The sequence below is a fragment of the Thamnophis sirtalis genome, unplaced genomic scaffold (assembly GCF_051295495.1).
Source record: "Thamnophis sirtalis isolate CommonGarterSnake01/CBP01778 unplaced genomic scaffold, rThaSir2_p1.2 scaffold_3, whole genome shotgun sequence".
NCBI classification, from domain to species: Eukaryota; Metazoa; Chordata; class Lepidosauria; order Squamata; family Natricidae; genus Thamnophis; species Thamnophis sirtalis.
The window spans coordinates 90,539,723-90,564,348 of record NW_028261383.1 but is presented as its reverse complement, the minus strand read 5'-3'; the positions used below and the strand labels follow the sequence as shown (position 1 = coordinate 90,564,348).

Here is a 24,626-nt window from a genome sequence, read left to right as displayed (position 1 = left end):
ATGACTCAGAAGTGACAGACACAAAACTGACCCAAATGCAGTAGAAAGCTTTCTATGCAGTGTGAGAATGGAATTCTCTGTCAAGAAAGATTTATTTATGACATTCTAAAAATGTCACATTTATGATATTCCACATTGGCTTGTAAGAAACTAAAATGAACAAATAAAAAAAAGAAACAAAACCAAACGAACAATAAATAAGTAAATCCTCCTCTTGGATTTTTATGATATATTTTAAAATGGCTTTACAAATTGCATGCTGACCTATTCACTTTCAATTGTATATATACTTATTTAAAGTAAAGTGATACATTTCACTTTTGTAGATAACTGCAGAGAAGGGGGGGGGGAAGAGAACTGATCTAAAGTTGATAGACAGGAATAATTTAATACTTGTGAATTCGTGTGATACCGAAAGCTAAATCACATGGCCTAGAAACACATCACACTATGTAATTGATTACAAATGCCCTTACACAATAAAGCTAAGGGCTGTAGTCTGAATGTGGAAGGAAAACTTCCCTACATGGTCTCGGATCAGGTGTAGAAAGCAGTTTCTCTTCCTCATGACTGCAGCTGCTTGCTTTTCTCACCTGAAGCCTCAGGGTTGGCCTGCTGCAGCTGTGCTCAAGCCAAATTACTCTCAGCCTGCTGCATGTCCACTTTCTCTCCCATTAACCACTCCCCTTACTTGGACTCACAGCCTCTTGACACCGTGTGAAATATCTAGCAAAAATCATACTATTGCATAGAGGTGCAAAGTTGCACAGCGAAACTTGATAGAAAAGAAGGTACAATTAGCGTAAATAATACATAGGAGACATCCTAACTGGTATGTATCGTTCATTCACTCCCTCCCTATAATGGACACAACAGTGCTAATGCCTGTATTTTAGACACAAAGATTTGGAGATGGGAAGATGGGGACTTAGGCTCATGTAGTAAGTTTATAGTGTGAGATATTTTCCAGAAATAAGCATGAACAACAATCTTTGATTAATTTTCAGGTAGATACTCTTCATGGCATCATGCAATCTACCTAGCATTTGCTGCAACTCAGTTAAGTTCTCAGCTAACAAAAAGGTAATATCTGTATACATAAGTGTACCTATATCCATTAGCCCCATCATCCAAATTCTTAAATTCATCAAAGCACTCCGTGTATGTATAAGCATTGCACAACACCTAAGGAGACATCATGTACTGCTATCTTGCTTCCTGCTTAGTACTGATTTGTTTAGCCAGTTGTCCATTTATTCTCGCAAGTGCTTTACTTCCATGTTATGGAATTAACATGGAATTAAACAACCAACCTCTGCACTGGAGCAGAGTTCTGTCTGGCTTTCCATGTATATCAGTGGTGGGTTTTAAAAATTGTTGAAACCTACTCTGTGGGTGTGGCCTCCTTTGTGGGAGTGTCTTGCTGCCTACGTGACCGGATATGAAATTATGAATTATACTTAGATTGGTCCAAGTAGCAAGTTACCAGATCCTTGCCAGTGGTAGGTTTCAAAAAAATTTGGAACCTCTTCTGTAGGTGTGGCCTGCTTTCTGGGTCCACTGGTGGAACCTCTTCTAACCGGTTCGGTAGATTTGACGAACCGGTTCTACCGAATAGGTGCGAACTGGTAGGAACCCACCTCTGATGTATATACACCTTAGCTGAGGACAATGGCATGTTTTGCAAATTTCTGCTTTACTAAACACATTCAATAGTTTGACAGGATTGCTACAAGCTGAAGTCTTTCAATAATCAATGCTTAACTTCTTTTATTCTTGTTTTTTTAAATTACTGTTAATTAAATTACTGATAATTACTATTAGTGCCATTACAATATTTCTGATATTTCTTATCCTTTTCTAAAACCAGATTGAACTTCTGCCATCTCCTTTAACAACTCTTGTACAGCTCTAATCTGCATTGGATAAGCCTAAATACTATTTTGCTAGCCCATGAAGTTAAGGATATTGTATAATTGTTTGTCTACTCTGTTGAGTCATCTTTCTTTGGTATTGATATTGGGCACTGCATTGTCCTCCAGATTTGATGGCATAAATACGGTAGATGAAAACGTTTGCAGACTTTTCTGTTACTTGCTACATTTCTATAGATACAGTATTCCATTAACTCCTGTAGCTTTCTAATTTGATAATTATCATAATCCTGATCTATTTTCAGTACTAGAGGTTATTGTAGGTGGGGAATATCTTCTAAGAATGTCTACTTCTTGGAATTCCAGAATATCCTTTTCATCTTTGTTTTATCTCCTTTAAATCAGTTACCATCATTGGCGTCTTTAGCAGACCTTCTGAGTTTGGGATCTTCCAAACTGGAGATCTTTTGGAAGACTTCTCCTGTTTTCCCGTATTTGTTTCCATCTTTGGTATCTACAGATGTTGTCATAATATTGTGTTTTGTCTTTTCTAGCAACTATTTGTTAATTCTTTATTATAATCCTTCCCAAATTCTTTATCTTTCTTGGCTTTGTTTTCATTATTCTTCATGGCAATTTCCGTTCTTTTTTGGGGTGGGGGACATACCATTGGCTTTCTTCTTTTCTTCTTGGAATTTAACAATCTTTTTTCATATTACTATTTTCCTATTTTATAAAATAATTTATGACTTCCTTTTCATCATTTTTTCTTGGCTATTTAACATTTGTAGCATATGTTTCAATTCTGCCTTTGACATATCATTTCATTGCCATATCAAACTGCAAAATACTTGCTTTAGCATTTCTTCTCTTTAGTTTAATTTTAAATAATTTCATAACTTTTGTTTTCATTTCCATTCACTCTTTTGGAAGCTTTTTGCTTAGCCTTCCTTATTCACTTAAATTTCAAACAAAATCACCCTTCAAGTTCTATTCCTGTTTTAATCTTAACCATTCCTTGTTATCCTTGACTGCATTCTTTGTAACTAGAGTTTTCCTTTTATTCACATCACACAATATATTTTTCTTGTCCTCATTCTATTTCGAGCAACCCACCTCCTTATATGCAATTTCTTTATTCATAGGCTTATTCCACTTTATCATTCCACATGGCATTCTTTTTCTTGTTTCCACTGGTGTAATTCCACACACTTCTGTGGTACTCTGTAAACTATTGTTCTTCACTCTATTTAAAGCAACTTCTATATCCTCTTTCCATATGTAAAATTATACATATTTATACAATTTTTTTCCTGCAATCATTCTGTCTCCCCCATCTCTCGTATCCATTTGTTTCAAGGGCCACTTTTATCTTTATCAAAATGCTGATCTTTACATTCTGAATGTCTTGTTCCCCTTGTATATAATTGGAATTATGCATCATTGATAAAACATCATTCATGTTTCAATCATATATATTTCTTAGCCAGAAGCACATATGAAAAAAGATGCTTGAGCCACATATTCAACTCATCAATTCCCACTTTCCTTCACTTTTGGATTTCGAATGTGGCAGCCACCTTCTCTCTACTGATTCATCTCTTTCCCATCCATCCATTCCATCTAACAGATTCGCCCTCCCTGCCTGCATTCATTTAGAGTGCTGCACAATTTCTCCCAAACTCCTCTCTAATCCCATTATCACCATTCACTAGAATGTAATAGGTAAACCTATGGAATATACCAATTTTACTTTGTGACATTGAGATCCAGTTTAGTGCAGTGTTTAAGGCATTTGGCTAGAGACTAAGAAACAGTCTCCAAGAATCAGACATGAGTGTACAGAAGGAAAACAAAATATTTTGGAATACATGTAGTGCATTGATGCATAGTCAAGACTACTGACACCCCACTTCCTCCCCTCAAAAAACAGAAGATGAAGGAATAAGGTATACATTTTCAAGTAGATTTTGGAGTAATCTTCCAGAAAATAAACTAACCAAATATACTCAGTCCAAGAATAAGCCAGTACACTTAATCACTGTTTGTAGTACGCCCAACTAGTGGAACTTGTCAAGAAATAATTTGTCTCACTGATTTAAATGGCTCTACCTTTGTGTGTGTTTTCATGCCCGCGTTCCCGCACACACATGTCTGTAAAAGAATGCAGAAAAGAGACTCCTTTCTTTAAACAATAAAAGTTTCTTATCAGCTAAAAAAACTTCTCCTTCAAATTACCCTGACTTTGTCAGCCTTAAAAGACTGGAATTTTTACTGCCAGACGAAGACTTTAAACTTGCTTTTCTCGGAGATTTTGCGATATCCCCGAGATCAGCAAGATGTAATCTTCCTGTTCACCATCTCTTCGGGATGATTTAGGTCCGTTAGAACCCCCCAGCAATAAAAGTATCGAGTGCGATCTCAGAGCTTTGAAATCGCACGTCGTCTCGTCATGGCATCCAGGCTCCGCCCCTAGTCCACAAGTCTTAAAGCTGTCAAGTTTGAATACCCCTGGGGTTTTTTCTAAAGGGTTAGGGGTGCAAGGGTCTTGTAACTTGACAGCTTCAAGACTTGTGTGCTTCAAATGCCAGAGTTTCTGAGCCAATATTTTGGTTGTTAAGCAAGAGCATTGTTAAGTGAGTTTCACCACATTTTACAAGTTGGCCATGCCCACCCAGCCACATGGCTGGCAAGCCACTCCCACCTGGTCACATGGCTGGCAAGCCACTCCCATCCAGTCACATGGCTGGCAAGCCACTCCCACCTGGTCACATGGCCGGCAAGCTACTCCCACAAAGCAGACCACACCTACAGAAGAGGTTCTAAAAATTTTTGAAACCCACCACTGCTGTGATCCTTAGAATTATGTAGCCATCTTACATGATCTCCCAGACAGACAAGCTCTGCTTGAAAGTGATAATAAATTCATGCCTGAGAAATAACATGGAATGTTATTAGTTCTAGTGCATCAAATCTGAACAGCTATAGATGGAATTGTTAGCACTCTATGCTGTTGTTACCAATTACTGCAGGGGAAGGACTTTAGATAAAATTAAAACATGCCTCTGAGTGACTAACACATTTCTGATATAACTAGAGAAACTGTAACATAAACAAATCTGGATAGATCCACATATTTTAACAGGATCACATCCCTCTTTGCATTCCAAGAGTTTCCTAAAATTAATTTAAAAAAATGTTTATTGTGATATGAAACTAATCCTTATGATCAGGCTGAAAGGAAGGAGGAAGTGAAACAAAACAACATGGATACCATGCAGGAAAAACTAATCACTTTTAAAATGTACCAACATATATTTTAAATTTTGTTTGCTTATTTAGGTTGTGCCATCTGCTCTGATTGTCCTCTTAGGGTCTCAGAGTTTGTAAAATAATATTAAAAGTAGATAAAGTGGAATTTTGACCGAAGACAGATAAAGTGACACAGACATAATACAGATGGGTGTCTTCCTGTATAATGAACACATTTCAAATGGAATTCTTGGCTGTTGCTTAGTAAATCCTGGAGATAATTGAAAAAGGAAAAGAAAAAAATCCCGGAGAAACAATGGTGAACCAATCAATTTGACACAAGTAGATTTGTCCAATCTATTATGCCTTTCCAAGAGAAGATTTGCCCATGAACTTGGCAATGTTGCTTGATGTAAGTTGCTTGGCAAAACAGCTGCAGCATCTGAGTTAAGAAAGAGCCTGCCAGACATGCTGTGGTAACCTCCAGCTTAGATTACTTTACTTTGGGTTGGCCTGCCTTTAAAATCTAGCAAAACACTTTCACCAGATCTTGATTGCTGTGGTCAGACAGTTGACAAAAATAACTAAAGGGCCACGTTATCCCCAGTCTTTAAGGAAGTGTATTGATCTGTAACGGAGATTTTGGACATTCTGAAATGGTTGCCCGAAGGAGCACATCTGATCTCTACGATCTCTAACTTGAAACATCTGTTTTCAAAATTCATAGAAAACCACTAAAATATGCGGTGAGGTTAGCAAGAGAAGATCTTTTGAAATCGCTTTCAGTTAAATGCTCTGCTATCATTTTGGAAAAATTTTGTTTAGGAAAAAAAGTGGTCTCTCCTGCTCACCTTCCATCCTGAGTCGAGTTATCTTTGTACTGGCGAAAAAAATGTTTTCATAGGTCTCTTCTATTTATTATGCTGAATGGTACTTTTAATGTGGCTGGATTGTATCATTTTATAGACTTTGTTCATGGGCCTTTTAAGAAAGTATTGCTTAAAAGCCACTCAAGATGGAATTCATACTTTGCTGAGAGTTTTTTTTAAAAAAATGTCTCCACTGTGTCTATTCATAATTCCAGGCAATCATTTCCTTTTTCTGGAGGCTCCGTTTCTGTCCTCTATCATTTCTCTCACACTTCCTTTATAGTCAATGTTTCATGTTCAAAGTACATTTAGTGCTCAATGAGTTGATCCGCATCCACTTTCCTTCTTCCCTAAATATATTTGCAGAAATGCCTTTGAGTTTAATAGTAATGCTGTTTCTGGATTTATTTATTTATTTATTTGCTTGTTTGTTTATATGGCATCAACCCAATGGCTCAAATTTTTTTGACTAACCAGTCAGTTTATTCAGAAGACAATGTCTCCAAAAATGTCCCTCTCCTTTCATCTTTAAAAGCAGCTGCCTTCCCATAACTACTGCCTTTTTCAATATTAATTTGATGAACTGCATTTTTCTACATACCAACAGTCCAATGGTGGGATTCAAATTTTTTTTTTTTTGCTACCAGTTCTGTGGGCATGGCTTCGTGCCATGGTGTGGCTTGGTGGGTGTGGCTTGAAGGATGTGACAGGGGAAGGATACTGTAAAATCTCCATTCCCACCCCACTCCAGAGAAAGGTTACTGAAAAATCCCCATTTCCTCCCAATCAGCTGGGACTCGGGAGGCAGAGAATAGATGGGGCGGGGCCAGTCAGAGCTAGTATTTACTGGTTCTCTAAACTACTCAACATTTTCACTACTGGTTCTCCAGAACTGGTCAGAACCTGCTGAATCCCACCTCTGCAGCAGTCCACTCAATTAAAAACCCAATATAAAAATAATGAAAACAATAACCCCCACCCCATCCCTGGTGATAGCAAGCAATCAAACAAGCCACTTGATGGGCTCCATCCCACTCTGGATTCCCCAAGTCTGTTAGTAAAACCAGGTCTTCAGGGCCTTTTGAAAGAATGTCAAGGTGGGGGCTATTAATGACACTGCTTGGCTAAATAAAGATTCACAACCAGAGATTGGATTTACTGATAGAGAACAGTACTAACAGATTATGGTTAATGCCAGAAAATAAATGAAAATGTTTGTCTGATGAATGCTGCACTTGATCTTAACCAAAAGGCCAAGAAGCAACATTATTATATAAGCTCGAAAATGGAAACTTTCAAAACACATCCATTAGATGGTGCTCCAGCTGTAACTTCTGACAATTCTACACATGTATACCTACTGGGGATGAAATGGTTATCTTGTTAGATTTATAAATGGACATTGTTAAGTTAACAAATTTAAAAGTAACACAGCATGCCTGCATGAGGCAATCTGAAATACTGTATGTTCATTTGCTGTCAAAAGTGACTGCAATCAAAAATGCATTTCAAAATATTTTCCTTCAAACTATTTACTTAGATTAGATTATTTCCCACTGTCATTTGAGCTAGGCAAGTTATTGTGAAAGGGGGGGGTGTAGGGGAGAAAAAGCAAGAAAAGAAAAACAATTATTGGTACCATGGTAACAGAATCAACAATACCAACAATAAAAAACTCAACTAGCAAATTGGCATTTTGCTTTCAAAGCACTGTGAGCAATATCTCATGGCAATGTTTTATTAGATATTTTTCTCTCTAATAACACTGTATTAAATATGCGTAGGAGAAATAGTACATTCAGAGTAAATATAAGCCAAAAGCACATCTGAAAAGAAATGTGTAATTTAGATTTTTTTTAAAAAATTATTGCTTGTTCCCTCTTTTGTAAAAACTAAGTAATTATATAGAACAGAGGTGAAAAGGAGTGATAGAGAGAAACTTATAAGAATAATGTTTTACTTTTCCTCAAAATATTCACTGAACGTTTGTGATTCTAAATGCAATTATTAAATGAAGTCATTTATTTATGTCCAGAATCCTTTATAGATTAGAGGTCATAGCCTGCATAAAATAGCATAAGCACATTTTATATAAATCTGTGGATTGATTGTACTTGGGGTATTTGAAGCAAAATTGTTCAAACCAATTCTATTCTTATTTTCAATAAGGAATGCTATTATTATCATCACACGGATACAGCTAATGCTGGTCACCTAGATCAGTGGTCCCCAACCCCCGGTCCGCGGACCGGTGCCGGGCCGTAGAGTACCTGGCACCGGGCCGCGCAGCGGCCGGGGGCCATGATCGCTGCAGCGGCCGGGGGCCATATTTGCAACTTTGTAGTCCTCATGAACGCACCCTTTCTCTGCCCCCCCCGCCGCCCCAGATGTGCGGGGCTGGGGGGGCGAGGGGAGGCCCGATCTCCCCCCCGCCCTCTTGCTCTGCTCGCCCCGGGAGGGAGGGGGCGGCGGCGGCGGCCTCGGCCCGAACTTGGGATGCTGCTGGCGGAGGCTGCCTGGGAGGCGAAACTTTGTCCACGGACTCGCCCGGCCCGCCTGCCCCGTGGAATTATGAGGGGGGGGGCAGGAGGGGGTGGCGGTGCTTCATTTTCCTCCCAAGGAGAAACTAAGGTTGCGGGGGGGAGGGGCACAGTGCGGCCGTTTCGGGGGAACTTGGGGAGCTTCGTCGTTCCGAGAGGCGCTTCGCGCGCAGCCCCACCCAGGTGGGAGATGTTTTCCTCCGCCGAGGTGGGGAGGGGGGACTTTACGTAAGACTCGCGGCGCAGCTCTGCCCCCCCTCCTGGAGTGTCACCTGCCTCCCGCCCCTCCCCCCTGCCGCTCCGCCGAAGCGCTTTTTGCGTCAGGCCGGCGGGGCTCTCGGGGGCCCTTCGGCCGCAGCCCGCCTTCTCCCCCTCTTCCCTTCATGGAGCGCGGTGCGGAGGCCCACCCCCTCGGAAGCAGCCGGCCTCCGCTGCGCCAGCCGCCCGCCCGAAGTAGGACACGGCGCCATCTTTTTCCCCCGCCGAAGTGCAGCGAGGAAAAAGGGCTGCCTGAGCGAGCGGATCACGGGGTCGGTTCCCCCTCCCTTCCCCCGGCGGCCGAGGAGGAGGAGGAGGGCCGGCCTCGCAGGCTGTCGGCCTTGGCGTGAAGGAAGCCCCCCCCCACCCTGTGGAACGCGCGCCCAGGATGGCCGCCTTCCCACCCGCCGGTCCGGAAGGCCGAGGGAGGCTCGTCTGACTGGTCCGCGGCGATAAAAAGGTTGGGGACCACTGACCTAGATGATACCTTCTCTATCTTAATAAAAGTGTTGTATAAAAACCTCAATTGATGGATAGTACTGAAAATGTGATTGAATCATACGGATACCCAAGAATGTACGGGAATAACTGTTTCTCTTTAAACATATGTTTTAAACAAATGTCTACATACAAAGTAATAAACATAAAAGTATGATTGATCTAAAAGTTCACAGCTAGTTACAACATTCCCATCTCTAATGCCTACTGAAAAAGCAAGTTTTCAATGACTTTTTAAAAGCCAGATTAGTGGCCATCCCAATCTCCTAGGGGAATGCTATTCCATAGAAAAAGGGGCAACTGAAAAAAAACCTGTCTCCAATCCTGAGAATTACATTACTTATTTACTGGAGTTTTTAAAGAAGAGATTGGACAACAATTTGTCTGAAATGTTATAGGGTTTCTTGCTTAAGCAGGAGATTGGACTAGAAGACCTCCAAAGTCTTTTCCAACTCTTGTTACTCTATTATTCTGGAATTGATGAGCTCTTCAGAGGGAAAAAGAGAGGGACAAGAAATTTAAAGGAAAAAAACTCACCTTACAGGATGAATTGACATATGAGTGTGGTGTAAGTAAGCTTTGCTTAAAAATTGAATGCTTGTGGGGAGTTACAACAAATGGAGTGTGTACAATATAGTTTCCTTTTCTTTTTCTAAGGTCATCCTTTTTGTTGTCTTACTCTGTTTCTGTGTTCTGTAAACATTTACTCCAAAAGAGAACAGCATATTATATATTATATATGCTTTGAAATAATGTGGTTAAGGGATGGGAAAAGTTTTGATAACTATTCAAAGTTACATTAAAAATAACTTTAGAAAATGTACACCTGCCTTATTTGGAACTCTGTAGAAATCTTGAAATTTGGTTTCCCTGTTTTGGCAAAATATCCCAAGATATACAATGTGTATTATGAAACAAGGTTCACTGAGACTAAGTGTAAAATTTTGTGTGGGATTTGGGAAATTGAAACCAATCTCTTTCCATGTTCTTGGTGAACTGAAGCTACCATTTAAGACTAAATCTGATCAGACTATTCCAGGATTAATGGAGAGAGAAAGTTGGCGAACCATTGCAAGCCAAGAAAGTTATTTTGATTTTTCAGGGTCTTAAATTTTAATTGCTGCATAATTCAAAGTACTCCTTAGCCAAGGAAAACTTAAACAGATTTTGCATCATCTTGCAGCAATAGTATAAACAACCATAAAGCCTTGAGAATAGAAAAAGAAGACTGATTCCAGCTGGATCATGACTTTAAGGGACTAAATGCTACCAAAAGGTTTGCTTAATAGTTACATAATGAATTTCTCATCTATATAGCATAAGTTCCCAACTTGTCATCTTTACCTCTTACCATTATTAAGTATACAGTGGATGAATGCAACTGATTTTTAGAAGCATTAAGACAAGTAACAAGCACATTTGTTTTATTATCAACTCACTGAATATTTTCAAAAAGCCACTATTAATAATGCTGGAAGCTGGGCCTAATTAACATGCACTTTGTCCATTTTCTTTGTCATAAAAATATGTCATAAAAAATTGAAGAAATGACATTTTTTAAAATTCCTAGCTTGAATTAACTGACAATTATTTATTCTGTTGAAAGCTAATTTACTGTATTAACAAATTCCCTAAACGTAGAGAAAGTAGTTGCTATGCAACTATGGAATGTCTGGGTTATGTGGAAACAATATATGTGATATATTCTACTTAAAGTGATAATGAGCACCACTGCCACCATCATCCTGAAAAGTGATGCAATTGGCAATGGTGCTTTTGGTCACCTGAGGCTGAAGAAAAGTAAAAAGCTGTTGTTGGAAATCTGAAGTTGTTGGACACTGAAAGACACTCCAGAAATTTTTTGGGGAGGTCTTCTCTGGCCTTCTGGATTGAGAAGCCCTTGAAAGACTCATTTTCCAAACTACTGTCTACTTGCAAGTTGTTTCATCACACTATCAGACACAGCCTTACAAAGAAAACAATGCAAATGATGAAAATATATATCAATCACCATTTAAAGTTAGTGCTAAAATTATACTTACTTTTCCATAGCTCAGCAGGATGATTCTTACCAGGACAACGTTAATATGGGCACCTAAAGACTCATCATGATAGATTTCATTAACCTACAACAGAACATGAAAATATCCATGTAACATGACAATAGTGAGGATAAAGCCATATGTTAAAAACGTTTAATTCCAACTCTACTTAATAATAGCATATTTACCTAGCCATCAAGCTGCAATACTGTATAAAATTATTGGAAATAAAATGCTAGCTGTGACTTTTTGAAATATTGTTTTATTTCCCCGACATCAGAAAAGAACATGAAGGATTATTGCTAAGGCAGAAAAGAAAAAAAGCATCTTTCTTATGCTTAGGTTATAATTTGTATTTACTTGTTAGTTAAGGAAACTTTCCTATTCAATTAGTTCTTGGTATGAATAGTGATACAAAACTATAAAAAAATGTGACAGTGATATTTAAGATTTACCTGCCTCATAGGTTTATGGATTGTAAAGTCATTGTACCTTGTCACGTTTCTGAATAGCAATAGCACTTAGACTTATATACTGCTTCATAGTGCTTTCTAGGCAGATAAGAGAGTCAGCATATTGTCCCCAACAATCTGGGTCCTCATTTTACCAACCTTAGAAGAATGGAAGGCTGAGTCAACCCTGAACTACTTAGAATCAAACTCCAGGAGTGAGCAGTGAAATAGCCTGCAGTCTAACCACTAAGAGGTTAGCCTGCAGTCTAACCACTAAGCAACCATGGCTCTGTTATCAATGGTATAAGAGAAGAGATACAACCATTCTTGCCTAATACCAGCTTTCTTAGAAGACGCAGACTGAATGGGTGCCTTTGACTGCCTTTGCCTCTCATCCTACAGAGTTTTAGCATCATGTACATACTATGAAATGTTTGAATAATCCTAGAAGTATGCTTTATCTTAGTGAACAAAGATATAAACCATTCTGTGACTCAATCATGTTTTTGTTAACATAGCTGTGAGATGTGTTTGTTTATTACTTTTTAAGATTAAAATTAAGTATCTCTGAGAACTGCCAAGTCTTCACAAATCCCTTCCTCACAAACAAGGCTCTCTATCACAGTGGAAAATGATGTATACATTGATTGATTGTGTGTCATCAAATCAGTGTCAGCTCTGATTGACCGCATAGATAGACTGTTTCTAAGATAGCCTATACCTAACATGTCTTTTAGGTCTTCCAACAGTACACTAATCAATAGTGTAACTGGGTCCAACCAATTTGTGCTGATTATCTTCTTCTTTCCTCCTTTCTCAGAATTACAGCCTTCTCTAGAGAGCTAGGTCTTTGCAAAATGTATCCAAGTAGATAAAATTCTCATTTGTACCTCAAATGAGAACTCTGGGTTGATTTGTTTGACAATCCATTTGTTGTTGTTTTTTTGACTATATAACATATTATCAGAAGTCTTCTCTAACATCAAAGTTCAAAAGCATAAATACTCTCCCTATCTGGATTCTTCAAAGTCTAACTTTCAGTTCCATAGATTGTCACAGCAAATACCATAGCTTGCATTATTCTGATTTTTGTAGGTACAGACACATGCTGCCATCTAAATATATTTTCCAAGGACTTCATGACTGTCAGTTGTGAGTTCCGGGTGGTACGGCCCGATACGAGGGTAGTGGTGGTAACTGGGAGCAGTAGCTACCATACCGGAATGGTGGGCCATTTGGCCCGCCCACCCATGTTCCTTACCGCTTTTTGAAGTAAATGGGCCAAATGCGCACGTGCACACAGCATGTGGCACAAGTGTAACCTCCGCCAAGCAGCTGAGTGTCACTGGGCAGCGGCGTGCACATGCGTGCATAGCGCAGTTGCCTGCCTTGGACCCCTAGCACCATTGAAGCGTACAGTTGCGACGGAATCCGGAACCCACTACTGCTGCCCAACCAACTTGCTTCCTTAATTGTTGATGGTTGATCCTAAAAGGCAGAAGCTATCTAAATGTATACAAATAAAGTTGAGTTCATGCAGTTGATTTTAATGATAACAACTGTGGCTGAGTGTGATGCAGACCAAACCACTGTTCGTATAGCTAAAAGTTTTTGTTTTTTTTGAAGTTCATGAAAATGAAGAAATGAATGGCAAGATTTCAAGTTTAATATTATTTCAAGTAATTATTAGTTTTATTCACCCATTAGAAAACTTACAGGCAACTTACAAAAATGAAGCTTGATAGGGAACTTACACAATTAAAATATTTCTCAATAGTTTCCAGAAGGATGGCTGTTTTAGAGTGGATTGTAACAAAGACAACAGTCTTCTGGCACGTTCAAAGGCTCATAACATTATAAACCTGGTTTCATACAGCTTGCTTCATTTCTGAAGTTATATGTCTATAGAAATTCTCAGTCATCCAGGTCACGGTTGTCCCCAAGGTGCTTTTTCAAGAGGCAACTGAACTTTCTGCTTTTCCTTTGAAGATGTTTCGCTTCTCATCCAAGAAGCTTCTTCAGCTCTGATTGGATGGGGGGGGGGGGAATGGAAGGATTTATATTCCTTGCAGACAGCTGGTCATTTTCATTCTTTTAGTGGGTCGTTAAAGTCATCTGGAGGTTTATGTCAACAGGGTCACTTGAGTGGTGCAAATTCGTGTGGAACTGTTGAAAGGACTGTGTTGTAGATTGGAGATAGATGATGAGAGGCGAAATGCCTTCAAAGAAAAACCAGAAAGTCCAGTTGTCCTCTGAAAAAGCACCTTTGGTTCAGAAGTTATACAGTCCCTGAGTCAAAAGGAGATCTCGCTGCGAGAGACTGGGACAAATACCCATGAACTAGAATTTGGTACATTAGATTTGGAAAGAATTATCCTCACACAAATGCATATGCCCATTTCTATGAACAAACATACAGTGGAGAGAGGAAAAAACTATAAACAGCAAGTCAGAGGGAAATGAAATTCAATCCCACCAAAAACATTGAGGCAATGAAATGAAAGCATGAACTTTTCATAACAGCAGTACTGAGGATAGCAGTTTAGCAGGTTAAACTGCTAAAAAAAAACCCTATATTTAATAGTCACTTTAGATACTATGATGACGGTTGGGATAATAGACACATAGCTGTTTCTAGAAAATTAGATATTCTGCCAATCATTATTTATACTGGACAGAAAAGCATTGTTATGGCATTGGGAGAATAACATAGCTAATAAATAGGCTCATCACTTTGTAAAGCGGGCTAAACATATAGAGCATCCGTCTATGTTGGATTAGAAGAGAAATTTGTCCCAATTCCAACTATGAATATGCCTGTGGAAGTTATCCATGGGCTTATTCCCAATGGATGGATTACAGTCTTCCTTCCTTCCTTCCTTCCTTCCTTCCTTCCTTCCTTCCTTCCTTCCTTCCTTCCTTCCTTCATTTCCTTCTTTTCTTCCTCCTCCTCCTCTCTCCTCTACAGACAGGTTTGAAGAAAATGTCATTGATACCATTTCACTTTAATCACAAAGGTGATGGTTGTGATCATCATGATGATAGTTATTCTCCTCTACATACAATTTGATTCTGTGCACAGCAGCAGCAACGTTCAAGTTGAAAGAGTTGAGGTAAAGGGAGACAATAGAGGAATACTGTCTGCAACATTACATCTCCCAGTTGGTGGTTCAAATTACACAGTTAGGGAGATCAATCCTGCAGGTCCAAGTTATGCAGTGTAAAAGCAACATTAGAGAATATGAAATAAATCAAATAACAGGTAATAAGCTTTCAGGTAAAACTCAGTTCAAGGATAGTGGAAAAATAGATGCCTTAGTGCAGAATACATTGCTATAAATGCAAGAGTCTTAGAATTGGCCTAAAAATATGGAGGGCTTCCATTGGATTGTCCTTGAATAACACAGCGGTCTTAGATGTATGATATATGGCTACTAGATAAATTGCTCTGGGTAAAAAGAAAAAGTCAATTCCCTGCCTAGACTGAGAATAATATTACGTAAGAAGAGTTTTTGTCCAGAAACAGTGAGAATTTGCTCCACAGGGATTCCAGAAGCAAACAAATTTACAATAAACAGAAATGATTGGGAAAATTCCTTTTCCCATGCTTTGGCATGTGTCTATGTCTGTGTGTGTGCTTGTGTTTTTGAGTTGAAGGTTTACTCCAGGATTCACCATGCTCACTAATAATCTTTTGCATCCCCGTTCCTGAATCTGATGCCTCCTGGCTGTGTTAAACTGCAGCTTAGTACCATACACCAACGTTTGTAGAAGACTAATGCCACCGATCTCATTTCTCCTTAGCATTCAATTTAGAAATCAATAAATTTACAATCATTTTGCAAATATATGGTGTTCATTCAAATAAAACAATGTGCAGCTTGATGCCAGGTTAAAAAGATCAAGAAATAATGTTTGGCCATGACATTTATTTCAATGAAAATTATTGTCATCGTCCCCCCCTCTCCCTCCCTCCCTCCCCCCTCCCTCCAAACCAAGGCATGTGTTGGGAAAGGACTCAAGCAGGGAATTAGACTTGAATCCTTGCATTGCCACAAGAGATGCACTGCTACCAACATCCCACCCCCCCTCAACCTTATCTATCTGCTCCCAAGGGAAGGCAAGCAGTTTGGGGTAATTCCTGTATTATATGCAGAATACAATAAAGTAGTTTGAATTCTACAAATATGGATTGGGTTGGTTTCACCTGACATCAGGACATACAGACAATAATACTGAAGTACTTATATTGAAAGTGATTAGCTGCAGAAGAATATTTTGATAGTTGTTTTAATGTGTGTTTTCTCAAGGGGAGCATAATTACCCTGTTGATTTAAACACCTTTAATACTTACTCAATCTCCCCTGAGAATTAAGAAAGTTGCAATTCGCAGAGGATGGCTGTGGATTTCTAAACAGATAATCCTCAGTAGGTTTAGCAATGCACAACTCCCCAGATACCGCAGAAGAAACATGATGGCAGTTAAAACGAGAGAGATAAGACTACATTGTTATCATTACCTGTTCAAACATGCCTGAACCTATGCTCCACAGACAGGTTCCAGCATTCCCCTCAAGGTAGGCTATAAAGTGCAACTTTTCAACACATATTCATAACCAGTCAATTCATGAACAAACAGGCAGAACAGAGGCAAGTCAATTACAAATATTTTAAACCATACTGGATCCTGACTGCGGATCATATGAATATAAGGAAGTTATCATCTATCTTGTTAGAGAATTTGACCCTCTTGCCTGGCACTGTCTTCAAACAGCATCCCCAGTTCTTTCAAAAAGATTCTTCCTAGTATTTTCTACTTAAGATTTTTGGGGGGAAATTGGCATCCAGACCTTTAACCTTCTGCATGCAACACCCATACATTCTGCTGCACATTTGTAAATGATGGGAGAAAAGAGAGGTAAATCATATATACTTATACATATACATATACATATACATACACACACAAACACACACACACATCAATGGTGGGTTCCTAGCAGTTCCAACTAGTTTGACCAAACCAGTAGTAGTTTGGTGGCCTGAGTTGCTGGAACTGGCAGCAATCCAGACCTGCCACATCCCCAAACTGGTTCTTTGGGCCATGCCATAAGTGCCGCCATCTTGTATTATGCTTCTGCACATGCACAGAACAATTTTTATTGTACTGTGCATGCGTGCACAGCACACATCAAGTGCACATGCGGGGCATGGCCACGAGCGAACCGGCAGTAGTGACTGCTGGAACCTACCCCTGATACACACACACATACACACACACTGCTCTTGGGGAAGAACATTGGCTTTGCAGGTTGAATCCCTAACATCTCCAGTTAAAGAAATCAATAAGATTAAAAAAAAAAATCTGTGCTTCAGGCTTTGGAGAGCCTGGCCAATCTGGAAGGACAAAGTGGGCTATTTTGTCCTAATAGAAGGCAGATTTTCATGGACAGATTAATTTTTATTTTCAGTTGGAAGGTAGACTTTCCTGCATGGAAGGACATAACAGTTCTCAACAGAAACCTGCACAATATACGTAAATCTCAAAATCTCAGTGGACCATATTACTTTTGCTTTCATGACTGTTCTGTAAACATTCTAACAAATCATCCTATCAGCTGCTCATCAAACTTTGTTTTTAAAAAAATCCACAAACTAGATGCTTTGGCAGAAGCAGAATAGTCTGGAATGCTTTGCCTTCTCTGTGACAGCAACATTGGCTGTTAGAGGCTACAGACTCTCTTCTGGATTCATGGCCAATTTATAATTTATTGAGTTCCTCCCTCAGGCTACTTGGCCTCCTCAACTTTTGCTTATGAACTACAGCACCAAAATAACAAAAACAAAAAAACCCTAAAAGTATGTATAAACACTATTTCCATCAACCTCCCCTGCAGCCTCCAGATCATGTAATCTGTTGATAGAAGGCTATCATGATTAATAAATGACTATTTACAATTTATAGAAATGAAGCCAGTATGCTCTAGCCCTGACCTACTATCCTACAATATTACAGATTAAGTCTGTAATTCTCCAAATTCCCAGTCATGGTTGGAAAACCATGAATGCTAGCTTGAAGATCAATCTATTATATAAGATCTGTGAGGTTTCCCCACCTACTGTATACTCCCAAGAGAAACATATTGTATTCGCCTGACTGGGAAAATTCAGAGTGGAAAAGTAATAAAGAAAATTGGAAGAGTTTACAAACTGGATTAAATAAAGGCTCTATAAATAGTATAAGGCAAGTTTTGAGGCACTTCACCAGCAGAATAAAAAAAAAATTCAAACCCAGAAAGTTGACAGGGAGTTTAGAGGTCTTTTAGTCCAACCCCTTGCTCAAGCAGGAGACCCCATACCATTTCAGATAAATTGTTGTCCAATTTCTTCTTTTAAAATCTTCAATGAATAAGTACTGCATCATTAGATAGGTTTCATTTTTTTAACTTATTCAACAGAAGACTGGATAGCAACAACACATTTGTTGTCCCTCATGTTTGGAGAAATCCAAGTTAAGAAAAGTTTCATTAGAGTCTTCATCATTTACTGTGTTAGGAGTCTGTCTATCCTAGTGTGATGGAAATAAGTTACTTTAAAATCTGAATTGTGGAGAAGGGAGGGAGGGTGGAGAGCAAGTGAGACTGAACAGAATCAGAGATGGTGACTCAGCACAATCATACAACTCTGAAAGGAGCCCACCATTCATTCTGTGGACAAACTGGGCAGCCAAGGAGAGATTTGTGCAGTTTTCCCATCTTCCACCAATGCTGCTAATAGCTGAATGCCCAATTAGGTCCCCTTAATCAGCAAGTTGCCTTAACATTTTAAAGGAGTGGAGAAAATTTCTTCTTTTAAATATTATTGATAATATTTCTATGGCTTCAGAATTCAGGGAAATGGTTTTCAACTGTGGACTCTGCCAAAAAAAAAATTAGGGAAAATATGTATCATTCATAATCTTCTTTTCCTCAAAGCAGCTTAGATTTTATTTTATGAATTTAGAGAAACTGTCAGAAAAAGCCGGCATTCCTGTCTTTTGTTATCAAACCAGGACCTGCTGTTCCTTCCTTCCTCTCTTTCAGAAAACCTGCTGTATTAAAGCATCCAGAGAAAGAAACATTCTTACATATTGTGCCTTGAACTGATATATCAAAGGGGGGAGGGTGTGAACTAAAAAAATTGCTTCCAAGTAACTTGATTCTACAGAGATTTATTAGTTTATTCTACCTTTCCTTGATCTGAGGGACCACAAGTAGCAAATATATTTGAGAGCATGACTCTGACAGCAGGAAGATGTGAGAGGAACTGGGACTTGTCTATGGTGTGATAGAGAGCAGCTCTAACACGCTGTTCAGAGTCTGGGACAATTACTTATAGTCCCGGCTTTAGTTCAAAAGAGAAACATTTTGTACTTGCCTATCTGAGGAAAGAGATATGCCAGCAGCAGCAGCAGCAAATTTTTAGGCCTAAACCAGTTCCATGATCTTGCCAAGTCATGGATGGAAGAACCATGAACTAAGCTCTGTTTGAGGGCATGTTTACTTTTTTTTATTAAAGCCTATTCCAAACATGTCACTCTAATTTCCAGAATTTTTACATAGCAAAGACATTTTGGTAATACTGTACTCCTCATTTAGCGATTGCTTCATTTAGCAACCATTCACAATTATAACAGGGATGACAAAGTGACTTTGTGACCAAACCTTGCAGGTCTACAAAGCAAAGAAAAGCTGAAGTAAGATCCTAGCAGAATTGTTTCACTTAGCAAGCAGTAAGCAACCAGTTCAGTTATTGACTGAGTTGCCACTCCCAATTGTGGTTGCTAAGTGAGGACATTCAATAAGGATAGCTTTCATTACTATGGGAGTCAGTAAAACCATGTCCTTGGGGACAATATTACAGCAAAACAAAATTATGCTACAATAAGTTTGAACCCAAATGCACTTCAGTCCTTTTGAGGTGCACAAACCTTCATTCCATTTCCATTCTGGAAGCATTTTATTGCTCAGCTAAGAAAACTGAAAAAGCTGAATAATAAGCAACTTTTATTCAATACAATCATTTTAAAAGGAATGGAAGCATGAAATCTGATCTTGGAAGAAATAGTTCAAAACAGAAGCTAAAACCGCAGTGAGTTTGCTTTTCTTTCTTGAAATCCTTCTGGAAGCTGCTCGTATCTTTTGGGGTCACCTACTCCCTCTGAAAGGGTGACTTCATTTCAAAATTAAAAGATAGACTTCAACCATAAATCAAGTTTTCTTTCTGTCTTCCTCATGCGTGCATGGACGTACACTTGTTTTTATGATAGATTCTGGTCACGCAATATAAAACACATGCATTAAATAAAAAAATAAACCACACAGTTGGCTTCAGATTTTATTTTAACGGACTGATGAAGGCAGTTTGCTTAAATGCCATTTAAAACTTATAAAACTGGATTTCATTTCTTCACTCCAGGATGACTTTTTGAAACCTAGGAAATAATGATCTTTGCACCCTTAGTCAAAGAATGAATGAACTGTTAAATTATTGAGCGCCATGTAAATCTCCTGCTGCATATTTTGAGATTCTTCCTTTTTACAAGCATAGATCTGGGTACTATTGAGAGATAGGCAATGGTCTGGATTAACTAGTTGAGGGATGGATTGATAGGCAAGAGACAGCCACCTAAAAGTCAAAACCCAGGCCTTCTCCAGATGCATTGATTTGGAGATGATGACTTCAGTTCACAATATCTGGAACGATTCCAAGGAAGAGAAAAATCCTTTGGAATCCTAAATAAATTCAAGGAAAGAGGTAACATGTTCTGAGAAACAGTTGATGCTATGTGAACCTTCAGTTCCTCAACTATTTTTTTCCAGACTTCATCCCTTCGCTAAAAAAAATTAAAGCGAAGGTCAGTTGGCTGGAAATACATTTAGAATGACCTGGTTGTGATTTCTATTGCTTTTGCAGAGAGGTTCCTCTAATACTTTAGATAGAAATATAATTTGCCAAGCAACCTTTTCAAAACTATTTTTTAAAACTTTATACTTTGTACTTTTCCACTGCAGCTATCCCTTTATATTTATATAACTGTACTCTTCTATACTCTCTTTTTAGAAACACACAAAACACTCTTATTAAGCATTGTGAAATATTGTATTATTTATGTCAATGATAATTGGGCTCACTAATACTGAGGCATGTGGAGACATTACTGCTTGCCTGCAAGGGGGTGGGTGGGTGAGTTACATGAACAATGATTTGGTTAGTATTCTTCCTCCTCCTCCTCCTCCTCCATGTATAGATCATGCTTTAAACTGCCAGGGTGAAGTCGTCTTCTTGGCTTTGTCTTGGCTAAAAATAAGTCATTATTGATATATGTTTTAGAAGTAGCCAGATGCTGGACTCTGTATCGCTCCACATTCACACAGTGTGCTATTATCTGCTAAGAGCCTCCACTTGTGCATATTGGTTTAGACACTCCAACCCTCAACCTATTCAGGGAAATATTGTAGATCAATATTTCAAACCACAATCAGGCTACGGCAACGTTGTTTGTCGGGTAATCCTTCTCACACTAAACCAAACCTGGGAACACCAAGGAATGAATTCACCAAAAAGGTCTTTGTCAAGGCCAGCTTTAACAATGATCTCAATAAATATTGAGAGATTTGATTAATATAATGGGAGCTTACAAATTGTACAAAGCCACAAACAGCAATCCTCGTGATACCATAATTTGGTTTCCCCCAACCTCTTGGGGCCGCTAAACACATCTCGATATTTGACAGGTTTTAGAGAGCAACACAGTCTCTCAAGTTGGCTGCCACAGGATGTCATGGACAAAAAGTATGCCTTCTAGCCTTGCAAAGAGTCTCTCAACCATCTCAGCTTATCTCTGTAAGTGGACACATTTCAAAATATAACAGTCTCTACATTTCCGTATCATTTATTTTTCTTTTCTAACAACCCTCTAAGGTGTCTCCAAGGCTGGAAGCATTTTTAGCAGTAAGGATTACACTACAGATTGACATTGGATGTGCAACATCTTATTTTCTGCTTCATTGTTTTTCAAACTAGATGCATGCAGATGGAAGATAGATAGATGATAGATAGGTAGGTAGGTAGGTAGGTAGGTAGGTAGGTAGGCAGGCAGGCAGGCAGGCAGGCAGATGAGAGAGAGAGAGAGAGAGAGAGAGAGAGAGAGAGAGAGAGAGAGAAAGAAAGAAAGAGAAAGAGAAAGAGAAAGAGAGGGAGAGAGAGAGATTGATGGTAAATATCAATGAAATATGAATTTTGGGCAGGAACTAAAGGAGGTATGAGTACCTGTTACCCATGGTGACCAAAGGCTTGGCAAACTGTGACCCAGTCTTCAACATATACTTATGATAAAGGATTCTCTGAGGTATCAAAGACTAGAAATAATTCCTCAAATCATTTGAGAGAATAAATATTCATTATGCTAGGGACTTCTAGAAATTCTTGTTGAGGTAGGAAAAGAGGCAGACAAAGTAATCTTTTGCATTTCTGCAACAGCTCTGATTTAAAATTAAAATTAGATTATGATTTCCTTAATGAAAACATTGGTTAGTTTACTGAAAATGTATGATCTATATACCTTAAAATAGATTAAAATGGCATGATAAGAAACTGTTTATTTTTATGTGTAGAATTTATATAGCTACTTTTAAACTGAACATGTTTAAAAAAACCCATCTGTTTCAACTGCACATTTAACTGCAAGAATTTTCTTGATTTCATCTATCTGCATCTCAAGTCATTTGCTGATTCTTTTTCAAGGAAAGAACTAGTATAAAGAAAAATGTGAAGACAGTCATAAACATACATTCAATCTCGCAACCAAGTTAAATGTCTTTAATAACATTAGTGCAGTCTTCAAATGCAACGCAAAGACAAATGTTAAAATATTAAAATTTTATTTAACAAAGTCTCTGCTCCTAATTTATTCTTACTCCAAGATCTGTCCATCTGCACACTGAATATACTAATCAAGCACCCACAATATCATCATGGTAAATTGAATTTTTTTTATTGAGTTAATGAGGGAAGAACCCAGAAAACTGTCTTAATACATATATTACAATCAGAATAGAGAATTAACCTCATCAGCTGAAGTTTTGACAGATTAATGGTAAAGGGGAAAAATCCAGAGACCAACAATTCTGTATTTCAGATTGCAAATTAATGGTTCTATTACTAATAATTGAGTAACAAAAAATGCTAAACACATGCAATGCAGTGGAATAGGAAGTGATTCTAAAAAAAAAGCTCACATCCCTCTTAATGTTTTCCTTTTGAAACCTTTCTCTTTCTTTTATGATGTATAGCTATGTAATGATCAGTTCCTACATGGTCATATTCAGCCATGGGTTCAGTATTATAAACACCTATCAATACTGAGACTGACAGGTTAAGTTTGCAAATTTAATACTTTTAAAAACAATAAGGGTCATGAGGAAACCAAATCCAGAATGATTCAGGTTAAAACAAATGGAACATTTCAAAATACTTGCAAGCTTCTGGGTTTTTCAGAGCTCACTGCTGGATAAGATGAAAGGGATTAAGGAAGGTAGGCACAGGATTGACTGAGAGACACAGAAATAGGTTTCTGATGATTGAATCCTGTCTGAATCTGGTAATATTCTTATATGAACCCATCTAAGGCACTTCCACATATGTCACTGGCTTTGCTCATGCTGGAATCCTGTCACCCTTCATTAATGCTGCTGTTTATAACTGGTCTGAATAGACCACCATTATCCTTTTATGAAATTTACAAGTAGACATATTAGAATTGACTGCCATCCAGAAGTTATTCTGCTAGGACTTTGGGATCAAGTCACTGCTGACTTCTGGCAGCTGCCTGGACAAAGCTTTGCAGTTTTCTTGGCAAAATTTCAAAAGTGGCTCGCTCTTGCCTTCTTTCTAAGCTGAGGGAGAGTGACTGGCCCAAGGTCGCCCAGCTGACTTTGTGCTTAAAGAAGGACACTAGAACTCAGACTCCCATTTCTAGTCTGGTGTCTTAATCAGTACACCAAACTGGATATCACTAAGACTTGGAAAGACCTGTATCTTTTTTTTTAACAGTCTAATTTGGAATATATCAATCACAGCCTTATCAGTTTTGCGTTGAATTGGCTCTTTCTTATTAAACCCCAAATATGTCCATTCTGATCCAGACTGCATCTTTTTTGACGTATCCATCATTCTGGCTTGAACAAGGGAGTCATCAAAGGATACTATAAAGCATGATTGTGTAACACAAAAACAAAGAGAGGTCGCTTATTCTGCCCTGTTCCAGTTTGTGCAAGGGTTTCCCTAATTCTTCCATGGGAAGTCTATTTGAAATCACTAGCATGGAAATCTGTGGAGCTGAAGCAAATGAGCTCCATTTGAACTCCAACAGGAAGAGCTTCTATTGCATTTTGCATCTACATTTAAACTATGTGCTTTCTTATATAGACATTTTAGAGCTAATTACCAAGCTGTTTCCTATTAATACAAACTAAGCCAATTTCAGAAGTAAACTGGATGTATTTAATGAATCTAATTCATTATTATGTGTGTTAATAGGATTGGAACCCCAGTGAATTATATAATCAAATAACCTTAGGTATAGGGTTATAGATATAGAAATCTGCACTGTACTGAGATAGACATTGGGTCTATCTAGTTTTGTTATTAACTGGTGAGAACTCTTCAAAATTTCAAGAACAAGCTTTTCTATTTCTTTCTTGGATACAGTAAAGTGCTCTACAATGTGCAAGGTCCCTCTCTTTCTACTTGAAGCAGTAGAAAACATTTAATTGTAAAGAACTTCTGTTGTTGAATATAA

The 24,626-nt window shown here is 38.5% G+C and overlaps 1 protein-coding gene across 2 annotated transcripts in view; it reads right to left on the bottom strand.

Moving 5' to 3' along the window:
• ADAMTS2 (ADAM metallopeptidase with thrombospondin type 1 motif 2) overlaps positions 1-24,626 on the bottom strand; it is a 262,418-nt gene that overhangs the window by 66,771 nt on the left and 171,021 nt on the right. For both annotated transcript variants that reach the window (XM_087709481.1, XM_087709482.1), the window contains exon 5: positions 11,334-11,417. In XM_087709481.1, coding sequence (XP_087565607.1) covers positions 11,334-11,417 — 84 coding nt within the window. The remainder of the gene's footprint in view (positions 1-11,333; positions 11,418-24,626) is intronic.